The sequence below is a fragment of the Lolium rigidum genome, chromosome 6 (assembly GCF_022539505.1).
Source record: "Lolium rigidum isolate FL_2022 chromosome 6, APGP_CSIRO_Lrig_0.1, whole genome shotgun sequence".
Classification (NCBI taxonomy): domain Eukaryota; kingdom Viridiplantae; phylum Streptophyta; class Magnoliopsida; order Poales; family Poaceae; genus Lolium; species Lolium rigidum.
The window spans coordinates 3,725,193-3,740,638 of record NC_061513.1 but is presented as its reverse complement, the minus strand read 5'-3'; the positions used below and the strand labels follow the sequence as shown (position 1 = coordinate 3,740,638).

General features: G+C 48.0%; 1 protein-coding gene and 2 non-coding genes across 5 annotated transcripts; all 3 read left to right on the top strand.

Annotated features, from left to right (window-relative positions):
- The first annotated feature begins 2,456 nt into the window (after nucleotides 1-2,456).
- On the top strand, nucleotides 2,457-10,141 carry LOC124667804. 3 transcript variants are annotated; one of them, XM_047205048.1, is made up of 6 exons: nucleotides 2,457-2,672; nucleotides 2,766-2,868; nucleotides 3,714-3,787; nucleotides 3,895-4,512; nucleotides 9,502-9,594; nucleotides 9,630-10,141. In XM_047205048.1, the coding sequence occupies exons 1-6, from the start codon at nucleotides 2,457-2,459 to the stop codon at nucleotides 9,669-9,671; spliced, it is 1,146 nt and encodes a 381-aa protein (XP_047061004.1). In that variant the 3' UTR covers nucleotides 9,672-10,141. The 3 variants fall into 3 exon arrangements, with proteins under 3 accessions (XP_047061004.1, XP_047061003.1, XP_047061005.1); XM_047205047.1 differs by having other exon boundaries at nucleotides 9,502-10,141; XM_047205049.1 differs by lacking the exons at nucleotides 9,502-9,594; nucleotides 9,630-10,141 and adding an exon at nucleotides 5,194-5,763.
- LOC124668874 lies at nucleotides 5,449-5,555 on the top strand. The gene has a single exon (XR_006991942.1). It is a non-coding gene; the product is annotated as a small nucleolar RNA snoR103 (small nucleolar RNA).
- LOC124668872 lies at nucleotides 5,627-5,733 on the top strand. The gene has a single exon (XR_006991940.1). It is a non-coding gene; the product is annotated as a small nucleolar RNA snoR103 (small nucleolar RNA).
- Nucleotides 10,142-15,446: the final 5,305 nt, after the last annotated feature.

Genomic DNA, 15,446 nt, shown 5'->3' with positions numbered 1-15,446 from the left:
AGAGGTTTAGCCGAACAAGGGGGAATCCTAGGAACCCATCTATCGTACATGTTTTTTTCAATGATCCGTCACCAATACCCCATAAACACCCTTCTTCACTAGCTGCCTACCATGCAAGATGTTGCACGATGCAAAAGAAGCTGAACAATGACAAGCATGTGCGTTCCAAAAGTCACCATCAGCGAAATAGAGGTCTTTCAAGATCCGAGCACAAAGGGATCGGAGTTGGGCTCTGTTAGAAGACACAAACACCGATTTCCATGCATTCCCTGATCGAAGAGCTCCATGTCTCGGAACCGCATGCCTCCCATGTTCTTTGGAGATCAAAGCCACTCCCAAGATCTCAAATGCATCTTGCTCTTGCCATCTTTAAAACAACACCAATAATCAGCAATGATCTTTCTCATATCTTCACAAGTAGCAAAAGGAAGTTGGAAGAAGCTCATTACATAAGTCGGAATTGATCACACAACCTTCAACATAATTTCATTGCCATTCTGAAAAAGGCATGTGCGACAAACCATTGGCACATCACCAACTTCATTGACCTCCCGACACTGGGTAGGTGACAACCCCATACATGGTCTTAGGACTTTGCGGTGATTTGTGTTTTTGGCAAACAGTCGCCGGAACATTGTCATTGCGACCCCCTTTTGTGAGGGGGCACTCCTTGTGTAGAGTACATTGAATGTACAAAAATGGATGTAATGAAGTTTCAGTTATTTGTAGGATGTTATTATATGGTGCTAACGATTTAATAAATATCTTTGTAGCTTTAGAATGGTTTAGTTTATGTTCTTACATATTGTTTGGATATACATATATATCTATATATGCCTATGCCACCCACATAATTTAAAGAGTCTGAAGGAGCGCGGGTCATATATTCTGAACGTCGTTTTTTTGTCAAGGTCGTACTCTCTTTGTTCCAAAAAAAATGCTCAACCTTTTTCAGATGTGGATGTACCTATAACTGAAAGATGTCTATATATGTTCGTATATAGATAAAGTTGAACATATTATTTTAGAAACAGAGGGAGTATGCCTCTTTCAACCTACTCAATTCCAAATCGTTGGGCCCCTTAGAGGTATGAGTGGATGTTTGATTTTCTATGAAATCTAGTGTAAAGAATTTCTTAGGAAATTTTTTATGGAAATTAATCATACAAATCAAATAACTATCGTAGGAAAAAATTCTACAGAATATATTTTTGCGGGTAAATTTTCTATAGGATTAAATCCTACAGTTTTTTTTTTTTTGCAAATCTTTTGAATCAAACATGTCTGATTCTACAATAGTTTGTTCGAACTTAATCTTGCTGTTGTTTGGATTAGAGGTTTGTCTTGGATGGTCACGTGTTGGGCGCTGTTTAAATTGATCTTCTCCGTTAACCGTGTGGATTTCTTTAGTACAGTTTCATACTGCTCAAGTGAGGGATCTAGGCTCGTTAGTTCAAAAAAAACTACAAAATCGCCCAAAATATAAAATAATTTACTTTCGTTTAAAATATATAAAATGTGTGTAAATAGTACTGTAGTTAGGACATACATAAAAGAACTTTATAATCAATTTTGCAAAGTCAAATAGCCAATGAAAAACCGTAAAGCAAGCTACTACATAGTACGTACTACTAAAAACTGAAAGTCTGAAACTAATCAGCTAGCCCTGCTTCACTTCAGAGACGGAAACTGAGCAACATCATCGATGCTTGGCGGCGGCGGAGCCTGCAGCACTACAGGTGCCGGCGCCACTTCCTCTGACACCAGCGGCGCAAGGGCCTTCTTCACGGCGGCGCCTCGATCTTAATTGGTGTCATTAGCGGTGAGAGCCCAAGCACGAGGTAGGAGCGACCGCGTAATCGGGACGCCAGGCGGTGGTGAATTCGCTGGAGTGCGGTGACGTGGGCGAGGGAGGAGGTGATGCTCCTGGAAGAAGGGTGGAGAAAACGGTCGATTGCTTTCCCCTTGGTGGCTTTTGACCTCGATCAACGCTGATACACGTAGGATACTTCAAATATGATTATTGTACGATGCAGTTGCACATGCCTTGGGCAGTTGGGCATGATCCTGTAATACAAAAATCGGAAATCACAATGTTGTATGTGAAGTAGTTTCGTTTCGATGCCGAAGTGGAAATACCCAAATTTGGGTCTTTGGTTGGAAAAAGTGGCTACCTACCCAAAAAGTATGGGTACCCACATCGTTTAGGGTGTGGCATTGAGCGTTTTTTTGGGCCAAAATAGAATGAAAATCAGTTTTTGGTAGTGAAGCCAGATTTGGCAACTCTCTCTCGCACCCCAAATCCAGTTGTCGTCTCCTCTCTGTCTCTGCCTCTCCCACCCCCAAAACCACGAATTCGCTCGCCGTTCCCGCACACGAGACCGAAAGAGAGCGAGGAAAAGACAGAAACGCCCCAACGGTCATCTCCCCCCGCTCCCCGTCCTGTCCTCGAGTCCATGGCCGGCGGCGGCGGCGGCTCGCCGGCGCGGGAGGGCGGCGGCGGCCGGGCCGAGTGGCTGCGAATCTACGACAGGATGGTGGCCATCCTCCGCAAGAACCACCGGCACGTGGAGGCGCTGCTCGCCGACCGCGCGCGCCTGGAGGCGCTCGTCAAGGTCCAGCACGAGTTCTGGGTCGCCCGCGACGGCCTCCTCCGGGCCCGCCTCAGCGAGGTGATCTTCTCGGATTTCTCCTTTCTCTACAACTTCTTCCTTCTCCTCGGCTCGGCCGGCGGCTGACGCCATCTAGGGTTTCTCTGGCGGCAGACGCGGAGGACGGAGGCGTGCGTGCGGAAGGGCCACGAGGCCAGGCTGGAGCTGCTCCTCGGGGACAAGGAGCGGGCGGTCCGGCGCTACCAGATCTACGCCAGTAAGTACAGATCCTCCTTTCTTTCTCCTAGGCGCTAACCTCTCCTGTTCTTGTGGTCGATTTCCGTGGACAATTAAGTGTTCTTTTGGGGGATCTAGGTAGCCAGAGGTGCAAAGGTTGCATCTTTATGGGTCTTGTTTTAGCTAAGGGCTTGTATCTGGAGGTAAACATGCGGCTGCTGATTCCCTGTTCTGTTGGGTCGATGTTTTCGCTTATCAGGGCGAATCTTTTACTGCTAATTGTGCGATTTTTTTCCATCTTATATGCTTGGATAGGTGTGACCTTCTTAATATTCCACTACTTTGCTGATACGGGTGGGAAATGCTTCATCTTTCCATTCACTATGAAACGCCTGATGCCGAATCTGTCAGAGTTCTCTGTGCATTGATAAGCTTTGTTAACTTCATATTCTTCAAAGCTACTCAAAAACTGTCAATGCCTATGCCATGTGCTGCACAGAAATTTGGGAACTTGTTATTCTATCTAAACATATATGTTAATTTGGGCTTCTAAAGTTGTTGTTAATCGCTTCGACACTTGCCGCATTATTATTATTATTATTATTATTATTATTATTATTATTTCATTGTTGAACGTTAAGCCAGTATCCCTACGATGCGATTTTCTGTTGTGTCCGCAGTTTGTCACTCCATTCACATTCATCGAAAACTTTGATTCATGGTGATTGTTTACCCACACCTAAAAATGCAAGCTGCTGTTTTGCTTTCCATTTTAGAATAACATTTTGCCAAGAGTTGATAACGTTAGAAAGGAGCACCCAGATTCTAAGAAACTATGTTGCTACTGTGTACTAATATTATCATTGCCTTTTGTTTTCAATGTAGAACACCAAGATGACGACTTGGAAGATTTCAAAACTTGTGCAGTAGCTTTGGCTGAAGAAAACGCTAAACTGAAGGTACTTACCAAACCATAAGTTGCATACTCGCAAACATGCTCATAAAGGATAACTTGTCCATACTCACAAGCATGTTCTGTGTGTCTGCTTGTTTTTCTTAATTTTAGTTGAAACTGGAGGAAGCTGAAAATTCTGGCGAGCTTAGCGAGAAAACTACGGAACATGAGCACAGTGTAAGAAATTGGAGATCTGAGATAAGGGAGTTAAAGAATGCCTATAAGAACCTGAGCTCAGAGAAGGATAAGGAAGTTTCTGCATTACTCGCAGAAAAGGATTTTGTGTGGAACCAGTACAAGACAATGGAAAGAGACTACGATTCGCTCCTTAAGAAGAAGAAAATAGAGGCAGCACAGGCTACTGAAGCAGCACAAAAGCTGCAGCGGAAGGTGGAGGAGCTGCAAGTGGCGGCCCAAAAGAAGGATGATGACATTAGCAGATTACAAGCAGAGGCTAATGGTGCCAACAAGAAGATACTGCTTCTTGAGAATAAGCTACAAAAACTGCACTCCCTGGCTAGTGAGGAAGACGACGAAACCCCAAAAGTCAAGGGTGGGCACCTGCAGGCTAGTCAAAAGCGAAAGCAGGATATCAGTGGGACACGTAGAAAATCTAGGTCTGAAGTTGTGTCTCTACGTGGGAAATCCAAAAATAATCCTCAGAGGCAAATGGTAGAAGATCAACCTGAGACCAGTCAGAAGCGTCAGTGTGCCTCTTCCTTATCAAATGTAAGTAGTCCATGCCCAAGTATATCATTCATGTACTGTGACATACTCCACTGATAACCTATAATGAAAGTTTCTATTATCGAAATAGTAATGTTTACTTTTCCTATGACCCTGTAACAACATTTGATTGCAATGTTCTTGTTGGTAAGCCGCATGGATGTTGTTTTGCTGTAAACTCAGTCAAAGAGTAATCTTGATGCAATTTAGGTTAGTACTAATTGAGTCACAGGGGCTCATAAAGGACAATTGCACATGCAGTCTTACAGACAAGTCAAAACTGGGCAAAACATGTTTCTGACCTACCAGGTTATCACTTTCGGGCTAATGGGGTTACCTTGTAATGCTAGTTTAGTCTTGTAATGCTAGTTTAGTCATCTATATGCATAAGCAAACCGAACATGCAAAGAGAGATATACTATCATTTCTTCACTTTTCTCATCAGTTTCAGTGTCCTAATTCATATGCTGCATATGAGTTGCGATCAGCTTTGTTATAGTGAAATTTGTAATTTCCTTACAGCAGAATAACAACTTTTCAGTGTCCTAATTCATATGCTGCATGAGTTGCGATCAGCTTTGTTCCTATATAGTGAAATTTGTAATTTCCTTACAGCAGTATAATAACTTTTCATCAATAATTGTAATGTCTAATTCAAGCCACATGAGTTCGATCTTGCTATAGATATGGACAAATAATAACTGATGGATTTAAGGTGAGCATTATGTAGTGGTAGCTTCGTGAAGGCCCAGGACACATGCATTCAAGGAGACTTAGAAGTGGCCAAATATGTTCCTTGTCTACCATTTATAGCCTTGTACTGCTGGCTTGTTCATCTATATGCAAAAACAACACCTACCCTGCAAAGAGTGTACAATAAAACCATTACTCTTCTTATGACACTATCCTTTGCGCATCTATGTCCTAATTCTTGGTAGGCCGCATGAGTTGCATCCTGCTGTAAATATGGACAAAGAATGTGGTTGATGGAATTTAGGTGAGCATTATGTGAGTCGTATATGCCCATGAAGGACCATCACAGATACACTTGGGAGACTAATAGTAGGACATTTAACTGTAATACTTTCTGTTCATGTGTGTCCTAATTCTTGGTAGGCCGCATGAGTTGCGTCCTGCTGTAAATATGGACAAAGAGAAATGTTGATGGAATTTAGGTGAGCATCATGTGAGTCGTAGATGCTCATAAAGGACCATCACAGATACACTTGGGATGCCAGTAGTAGGATGGCAACATGTTGTTTTCATCACTTCAGGTGCTTAGTTCACTACAAGGAAAAGGCCTATTGCCGGCGCACCAAAAAGGCCTATTGCCGGCGCACTTAGAGCCCGCCGGTGGGAATAGGCCGGTGATAATCGCTTATTGCCGGCGCACCAGTTGGTGCGCCGGTGGTAACTCGCGTTATCCCCGGCGCACCTGTCTTGTTCGCCGGCGGTAGGTTATACAAGAAAACAAAAAAAATCAAATCTAGATCTAGATCTAGATCTAGATCTAGCTAATCAGTGGTTGTCGTCTCTGCGCCGGTGTAGGAGGTACATGAGGTGCAGGATGATGGCGGAAGCTCCCGAGGTCATCGCGTCGGTGTAGGAGGAGGAGGAGTAGGCCGGAGGTGGAGGAGCCCGGAGTAGGTGGGGGAGCCCGGAGTTGATGGAGGTGGCCGGAGTTGGTGGAGGAGGCCGGAGGTGGTGGAGGAGGCTGGACGTGGTGGCGGAGGCCGGACGTGGTGGAGGAGGCCGGAGGTGGTGGAGGAGGCCGGAGGTGTTGGAGGAGGCCGGAGGACGTTGTGGCCGTCGGTGGCCATCGTGGCCGTCGGTGCAGTAAAGGTCGCCGGAGTAGCTCGCCGCAGTAGCTCGATGTAGTAGATGAGGAGGAGGAGGAGGAGGAAAAGAGAAGGAAAATGTGAAAGTGAGGAGCACAGGCAGGTGTGGAGTATATATATACCATAGGTTACTGCCGGCGCACCAAGTAGGGTGGTGCGCCGGGGGTATTTTTTTTTTCTCCCAAATCTTAAATCTGAAAAAAGTCCTGTTTCTGTTTTGAATTTGACGAATCCATTTTTTCTCCAAACGGCCGTAGGCAGTTGAATTCGAATAGGAAATTTCGAGTAGATCGATTTTGATATAAAAAAGTTTTTCATCGGAGGTCGTATGCAACCAGAAATCCCGTTTTACCGAAACATGACGCCATTTTTCATAATACATCGAAATTCAAATTTTCAAGTTTTCACTAAAACTAGATCACATATTACATGGGCATTTCAAAGGATTTTATTTTTTGAATTTTTTATCATTTTCTATTATTTTTTCAAAAACTGAAAAGGCGATTCCCGGGGGGGGGGGGTGTGTGGAGAGAAAATCTAGGCAACTTACCCCCGGCGCACCTCTATGGTGGTGCGCTGGTGGTAAATTTTTACCACCGGCGCACCACCATAGAGGTGCGCCGAGGTAAGGTACCCAAAATTTGGAGTTCCGGCCAGATCTCTTCGAATTTTATCCCCGGCGCACTAAATTTTTTTGTGCGCCGGCAGTATAGGTCCATCGCCGGCGCGGCGGAAAAGTGGTGCGCCGGCAACACTTTCCACCGGCGCACGTGCAAGGTGGTGCGCCGGCACATATTTCCTCCATCTATAGGCTTTTTCCTAGTAGTGGTTATTGGTCTGCATGCATAGTCCAAAATTACACAACAATGACCAAATATATCTTCTTTGCTTGTGTTGCTTGGAACTTCCTACCTCGCATATTATGATGTCCTAATTCTTGGTGGGCTGCATGAGTTGCATCTTGCTGTAAATATGGACGTATAGTAAATTGATGGAAAGTTGGAAACTAGGCGAGTGTTCTGTAAGTTTTGAATGCTCGCTGTCAAATAGTTTTCTTGAGACTATTGATAAACCTTTGGTTTCCCAACATCTGACAATGACAATCAGAGCTTTAACTATATCATGGACAAGACAATGACAATCAGAGCTCTAACTATATCATGGACAAGAGGGATCTTTCATATATAGTTCTGTCGAAATCCTTATGGTATGTTCTTGCCATTGAGGCGTTGCAGCTTTAGGTAAATTAAACCAACATGCTTTGTTTGAGTGCTAGAAACTTTCGTTTTCGATATTGTGAGTTGCAGCCTGCTATTAATGTTTTTAAGCCACGATCGTCGTATGGTATAGGAAAAAACAGCACTTCCTTCAAGTACTGAAGCACACGATCTTGATGATGTACTAGTAATCTAGAGTAAATTACATGAAACTACCACAATTGGAGCTAGGTTAGCAGATTGGTGTCGGTTTTGATTTTGATTTTTTTCTTCAAAAAATTGCCTGTTCTGGGGCAGGATGTTACATATTGGGTTGTCAACTTGATCATGTCTTGACAGCCTTCCTGACTCGTGGGGCCTATCTGTCAAAGCTGAGTTGGCAACTAAGGATGCCACATAATTTTGTTTGACCAAAATCTATGTCCACCTGTCACCTGTGGGGCCACCGCAAGTAACACATATCTCTTATCGCGTGGCCGTGGTGCCCGTGCCGAGCCCACGGAGCAGCACGGTGGTGCTGGTTGTGCTCGTGTCTACCTCTGCTCCCTCTTGCACGCGCCGCCACCGCCGTTTCAAATCTCAGACAGGAAATCCCTCGCACGTCACCACCCAGCTATGTGCTGACCACTAGTACTGTTCCGCTGCGGAGAGGATAAGGACGCACAGAGAACCTCCTCTCTGCCTCTTGCGAGCTACCGAGTTCTTCTGAAGTCGCTGCTGCTCCGTCGTGCCAGCGTTTCCATTTTCCCTGAGCCCAGCCAAAGACTTGCATCAGCTTCGCCTTGTCATGCCGCCCCTCCCCTCGAAAAGAATCGCACCGGGAGGCTAGGTCTTGATGTATCCGTTCTCATCTTCCTCTGCTCCAGCTGCCGCTTGCCGCCGACCATGCCATCGCCTCTGCGCTTCTCTGACCCTGCTGAGCAACCATCTAGTTTGGTGGTGAGCCCTGCCTTGTTTCCTCTCTCTCTGCATACACTTCGTGGTTAGCCCCGTGATCTCTTTCGTGCTGCTGGACAGAGACAGAGAAATACAGAGGAAGAGGGGAAGAAGACCAAACCGACAGATTGGACCCACCTCCACATTAATGAATTTTCCATGTGTGAGCTGCCACATCATCACTGACAGATGGGCCCCGTACGTCAGAAACTGTCAAAGCATCACTACACGACTATTGGTGGTATATGTAACATCCTGCCCCAGAACCGGTAGTTAAAAAAAAAATCAAAACCGGCACCAACCTCTTAACCTAGCCCTGATTGTGGTACTTTTATGTAATTTAGTCAGTGATCTAGCATAATACTAGTGTAAAACCCCTATTAATTTGTTTACATCCATTGGCTCTTCCTTCTGCAGTATTTGAACAACCATTTGATCCTCTGCTGTCCTTGGGTTTTGGAGTGTTTTCTGAGGTGTCCTCTTGCTCTATTGAGTTGAGTAGCTTAACTTATTTCTTAAGTGACTTTGTAGTTAAGTGTTCTGAATGATATTTAGGGAACTGTCATTCTGTTGCTGTAATTGATGTGTCCTCAATTTCCATGTATCATATTGCTGTTTTGAAGGTAAAAGTTAAACCTATCCATTGCGTGTGCGTGGTAGTTATGTGATATCCTATCTATCGCTAGTGCCTTTCTTTGACACCTCTTGTTATTGTTAGGGATCACTCCTTAGTTCTTGCATATCCTTTGCTCTCTTAGATGAAACGTGACTAGTCTCCACTAGCAGACAGGTTTCAGGAAGCATTTTGCTCACACATAATGGTTAATGTGAATTGCGCACCATTCTGCTTTTCTTTAACTACCGTAAATTTTAGTTGGGCCTTTTCTTGATTGTCTTTTATACCCTTGTTCACCCGAAGATCTTCACTTGGCTCTGAGTTTCTTTTAGTTGTATTTAATTGATGTTAACATGCGCTGACAGAATGCGATCGACGAATGCAGGGTGTGGGTCTTCGACGTTGCTCCTCGAGGATGCACCTGAAACCTGCATCGTCACCTGCACCTCAGCAGGTACTCTTCCACTCCAGTTTCAAGGTTCCAAAGCTGAAGACCCCAGCTCCAGTTTCAAGGTTCCAAAGCTGAAGACCCCAGCTCCTCCCCCGCCCCTGTAGCCTGATCTGACAGTACCCTGACTGACGTGTGTGCAGCTGCTGTTAGACACCCGCCGCGATGACGGTGTAATGTAGGTGAAGCTAACCTTATCCTGTTCAGCGCGTCCCGCTCCCCATTGGAAGCGGCGATTGTGTTTGTAACTTATCTGTGCCCTTATTTTTTGGATGTCTTTTGTAACATATGTCGTGGGCGCTGTGCAAACTGACGGATGTGTATATTGTGATTAACCATGTAATGCCCTTGGGCCAGAATCTGTGCTAGTGTCAGCTTGGTTTGATTTGTGAAACAACCTTGGTCCCATAGCTTGTATAGGTATAAGTTTTATTTCAGCCCTGAAGAGTTGAGTCTCTTTTGGTTAATTTGTTTTATTTTTCTAGCTCTCTCTTGTGCGTTCTAAGTTTTGTGCACTGTGGGAGGTGTTGCATTTGTTGCTCAATGAAAACCTGGCATATTCCTTGTTACTTTTCTATATTACGTTGTGTGAAGTCAGTATTTAGTTGGTAGTTTATGTTGCCTAGTTTTCTGGCATGGTTAGTTTGCTTGTGAGAGCATGCTATATGCTGCTGGAAACTCAAGCCGGAAATGGGGTTTTGCTGTGAAGACTGTACGGTTTCGAAATGAACTTGCATTGAAGCGTGTATTTTTTTTGGTATTCTGTGGCATTATCTTTCTGTACTACAGTATGTCTAGGTAATAACTGGAACCATGCTAAAGTAGTATGAGTGGTATTTTGAAATCAAATATTAGATGCTGAATAGTTGGTACATAAGCCGCCTGTCTCATGATCAGATCAAGATGCAAAGATGACAGCTTAATGAAGGTCTCCCATATGATTGCCAGTTGGAGTAACTTAGTCCTACTCCTCGCTCGTCGCTTCGTCGATCCCGCGAATTATGGCTGGCGAAAAAGATGCGTCGTCAAAACCGTCCCCGTAGGCCGTAGCCAACCCCACCGCCTCCCTTAAACCTAATCGCATCAATCGCACGATCATCAATCACAAACGCGTGATTCTCTCCTCCATGGATCGGCTAACATCGCCGCCCGCACCACGAGCCACCCGCCATGGATCACGGTTGCCTTTGCTTCGCCGCCGCCACCGCCCGCGAGGCCAGCCTGCCCGCACCGCATCCTCGGCTCCCGCACCACCCGTCCATGTCTGCACTCCACCTTCCACGCCTCTCCACCGACGTGCCCTGCGGGGGATGCACGAGCCGTCGTTGCTCTGCACGGCCCGGCGCCGCAGTTACCGAGCGGCGTGGTCACCATCCTCTGGACATATATGGCCGCCGCCGCAGGGCCGGCCCATAAGGGGGGGCAAAGGGGCGACCGCCCCGGGCCCTTGGAAGGCAGGGGCCCTGGCCCAGGTAGTACTACAGTATTAGGTTTTGGAAAACAAGAGAAAATAAAAAAATAGAAGAAGAGAAAGGTAGTTCAAGCCCACCACGTACATAGCTAGCACTCACAGATCGATGTGCTAAAAATCTAATCGATTGATAAGTTTCCTTCTTTCTCCTTCTTAGTCTGTGCTTATAGTTGTCAAAGGTACTTTTGTTCCATGTATTGACTGTTTCTGCAAATTATTTCGGTGGCATACTAAAATGGTCTTTTTGCTAGCGAGAAATGAACGAGAGAAAGAGAATAGATAGATAGATGAACCGGTACTTGGAGAGGTTCAATTGACAAATCTTTTAGAAGGAGTTCTTCCAGGTACTTCTTGCAGTTGGCCCAAGTAAACATTGACGAGCAATAAAATGAGAATTTAGATGATCATTATGATGTAGAAATTTCTCGAAGTGATGTTGAATTAGATGACTATACTAGAATCTGATGTGCTTCTATAGAATTTTTGAATTTGTTAGAGACATAGACCATTTTTTATCTTTACTATTATACTGTATTGCAGTTGGTCGTAGGTCGTACAACACGTTTGGTGAAGGAGATTCGGAGCATCCTGATCGTTCATCTAATCTCACGGTTACCGATTTGTCTGATCTAATTTTATGGCAAGTCAACATTCACACGGCTATTTTGTATCATCAATCACCGTATCAATATATTAGGAAAGATTATTTCCTTGCCGGGAAAAAATCTGGCTCACGGTAATAAAGGTATCAATAATGAGTGCTACAAATCAATTAGGAAGATTTATTTCCTCTTATCTCTACTACTCTTGCCTAAAAAGAACATCGATGTTCCGTCGTCAACCGGTACGTCTGGTCCTTCGGGTGTGTTTGGTTCTACTGTGGATTCTTGAAAATCTGCTGTGAGCTGTGAACTGTGAGAAAGCAGCTGTGAGATGAGAACTGTGAAAAAGCTCAAAGCCGTTTGGTTGGAGCAACTGTGAAATTATGAATTCGGTACAATTTACCTATAACGCTTGTATGACTCATGTAGACTCTTTATACGCTATAATTGATAGTATTACTGACATGTACACCATTCTACGCGTAAATGACCATTTTGTAAGAAAATAATTATGTTCTTATTGTTGCATAGATCAAATGATATGAATATGCCCATCGTGTCACTTATCCCGTGCGTACACAGGTAGTAGCAATCACTGAGCAAGAGAAGGTATTGTCTCAAATCGTGGTTGATTTCATACAGTGAAACTGAAATTGATGGATCAGACTAGTATGTAGTTTTGTACATGTTTGTGTATGCAGGCAAGAACGACGCTTTTCAGAGATAGATCTAGTCGCTGTCAAACTCTCGCCTGACGATTTATGGGCATCTGCCTCCACTCGAGCGACCACAGGCGGGGACTCAGCGAACACTAGGCGGCGTCGTGTTGCTGCTTGGAGGCGGACCGGGACCAGAAGCAGGACCAAGCGGACCTCCTGCAAGCGGCGGCGACATGTAGCTCATCCACGATGTCTGGGATTGGGAGACGCCCCCCACGACGTGTAGACATTCGGGGCGGGGCTCTAGAAGTGGATCTTCTGGGGGAAGCGCGGTGGGGCGGCGCGCCGCCGGTGGAGGGCAACGCTCAAGGCGGAACGGCCACACAGGGCGCACGGGAAGTGCGTGTGGCGGGAGGAGATTTGTAGAGGTGAGGGCGCAATGCTCACGGGAGGACGGGGAGGGTCGGGCGTCGCCGGAGGCTGGTATTGCCGGCAGTCCCTGGCCGCCGGGATTCCAGTAGGTTGTCTCTTCCCAACAGGGAATAGAGCGAGAGAAAGAGGACGAACAGGGTCGCGCAAAGCCGAGAAACGAAATAGAACTGAATCGGTACGACTAACCAGTGGCATTGGTGGGTAATTCTTACAAGAAACTAAAAGTCACCGCGGTGAAGCTCAAAAAAAAAAAGTCACCGCGGTGGAAGCAGGGTCCGACCTGCTGCGAGAAATACACTACCGAAAGCAGGTCGCGTTAGGGAAATCAGCTGTGAAAAATACTCGTTTGGTTAGCGTTTGGCTTCTCCATAGCATAAGCAGGTCCAAAAAGCTGAACCAAACAGACTCTTTAAGCTGCCTGCTTGTATCGAGATCAGATCGAGATGCACCCGAAGGCTGGCAGCGTGATGGAGGAGCAGGAGGCGAGGGCTGGCCTCAGCGAGGTGGGAGGCAGATCGAGCTGGCCGGAGAGCTTCAACCTCCAGGATTTGTTGAAGATGAGGCATGGCGGTGGAGGATCCTTGCCTTGGTTTGGCCGGGTGAGCATCTCTAGCAGAGTCCGTAAACTGGGTAAAACCGAAAAATAACCATCAATTTACGGGTTCGGTTTGAAAATTGGCGCAGGTCAGGGATAAAACCAAAAAAATATTACAGGTCGAACCTGAAAATCAAACTTTGCCCCCTATTTGTAGGGGTTGGAAGGTCAAACTAAAGGCTAACCTGTACTTCTAGTGGCGTTTTGGCGGGCTAAAACTTCAGCTCCGAACACTACAGTTCCGCCGGTGGACTTCCAGAATAAGACCAAAATTCGGCAAAATCTAGCCGGATGATAACCAAATTTTGGCGCGGCCCTGGGTTGCGAGCTCGTGGAAGGGAGAGCGGGCAGCCGGCTGACCAACATCCGAAGCAACTCACTGCTATATTCAGCAACCTGACGGATGTGTGGCTTTCGTGTATCTTTCTTTCCTGAGTGTGATCTGAACTGCATCCTATTTATCCTTGAACTGTTGCTCAATTAAAATCAAGAGTTAAGTAGGCCCTCTGACGTGATTTCCCCTTGGCAAGCCGCTGGGCGCATTGAGGTCGGCCAGCACTTCATGTCATTCTCCAGCTCCTGATCTGGTGTGTGCGATAAGGGCATCTCCAGCGGCGCGACGCAAATAGTCGCTGAGCGACCGTTTTCGTCCGCCGTGACCGGAAATGCATCTGGGCCCTGCTCCAGCGGGGCGACGCAAAGTGACCGGCCCGTCCGCGGAGACGCAAACTTGGCCCAAATATGCGGCAGGTTTGCGTCTCCGCGGACGCTCGGCGGACGCGGAAAATGTCCGTGTTGGGTACATCCGGGCCCGGTCGTCAGTGACTAGATAAGCAAAATATTTTTTCATTACTATTGATTGGCCAAAAGGACCATCTTTACGCGAGATGGTTAGTCGAGTTAACCTAAAACTACAACGGCCGTACCTACTCGCCGTCGCGCGGCCTACACCGGCCTCGGTTACTCGCAGGCCGCGCGCCCTACTACCGGCCGCCGGATGGGCGGCCGCCGTCGTCGAAGCGGGAGCGCTTCTTGCACTCCGCGCGCCGCGCACGGCGGCGCACGGACATCTCGTCCTGCCGCCTGCGGCGTTCGACGGCCTCGGCCAGGGAGCTGTCCCACAGGGCCGTCACCGTCGCCGTCGCAAAGGCCGTCGCCCGGGCCTCCTCCTCCTCTGCCGCTGCCTGGACCTCCGCCGCCGCCCGGGCCTCCTCCTCCGCCACCTGGACCGCCTCCTGGATCGCCGCCACGTCGGCGACGAAGCGGGCCCTGTCCCTAGCCGCCGCCGCCACAGCTTCGTCCCTGGCGGCGATGGCGACCTCCAGGCTCCCGGTTCTCCTCGCTCGACCCGCGCGGGAGAAGGGCCCCTACGCTGGAGCGAGTCCAGGTCGGAGCACATTAACCCCTAACCATGGCCGTCGCATAGCCGGCGGCTTCCTCCTCCGCCACCCAAGCCTCGGCGGCGCCGGGCGTCCCTCGCCGGGGACTCGAAGGACGCGAGCGAACCGGCCTGGTCGCCGGCGCAGCCGCTGGACACGGGGGTCGTCGTCCGCGATGTCGTGGATGACGGCGTCGGCCGGAGGGCCGCGATGGCCGCCCGCGCCTCCGCGAGCTCGGCCCCGGCGTCGGCGAGCTCGGCCATGGCGTTGGCGATCTCCGCCCTGGTCGCCGCGAGGCGCCCTTCCGCGCGCTCGCCGCCTCCGCCGCCGCCTCCGCGACCCCCGCCTCGCCTCCGCGACCTCCAGTGTCCAGCCTGCCGGGCCTCAACGCCGGCGGCGGCTACCTCGTCCTCCTCCTCCTCCGGTGGAGCTGGCGGCACATGTGAACAACGTGCTCCCAACTCATGTGGTCCGCCATGGATGGATGGTAGGGTTAGCTTGAGGTCTGCCCGTCGCACCCGGCGGTGTCCACCATATATAGCCACGGCGGGCGGAAACGGCGTTGGCGCGCAGGGCGTTTCCACGCGCGCGAAACGCCGGCGAAACTTGCCAATGTATTGGGCGCGCGGGAACGATCGTCGTCGCGCGGGAACAGTGATCGCCGGCGGCAGTCCTCGACGGGACGTAAAACGCCATTAGCGACCTTGACGCTGTCCCCGGATAAAATATGCGTCCGCACCGCTA

What these genes read in the sequence shown, in the direction of transcription:
- LOC124667804 (XM_047205047.1), top strand. Translation starts at nt 2,457, where the DNA reads ATGGCCGGCGGCGGCGGCGGCTCGCCGGCGCGGGAGGGCGGCGGCGGC. An exon ending in AAGAAAACGCTAAACTGAAG is followed by an intron (nt 3,788 to 3,894) that starts GTACTTACCAAA and finishes TCTTAATTTTAG; the next exon opens with TTGAAACTGGAGGAAGCTGA. An exon ending in GTGCCTCTTCCTTATCAAAT is followed by an intron (nt 4,513 to 9,501) that starts GTAAGTAGTCCA and finishes CGACGAATGCAG; the next exon opens with GGTGTGGGTCTTCGACGTTG.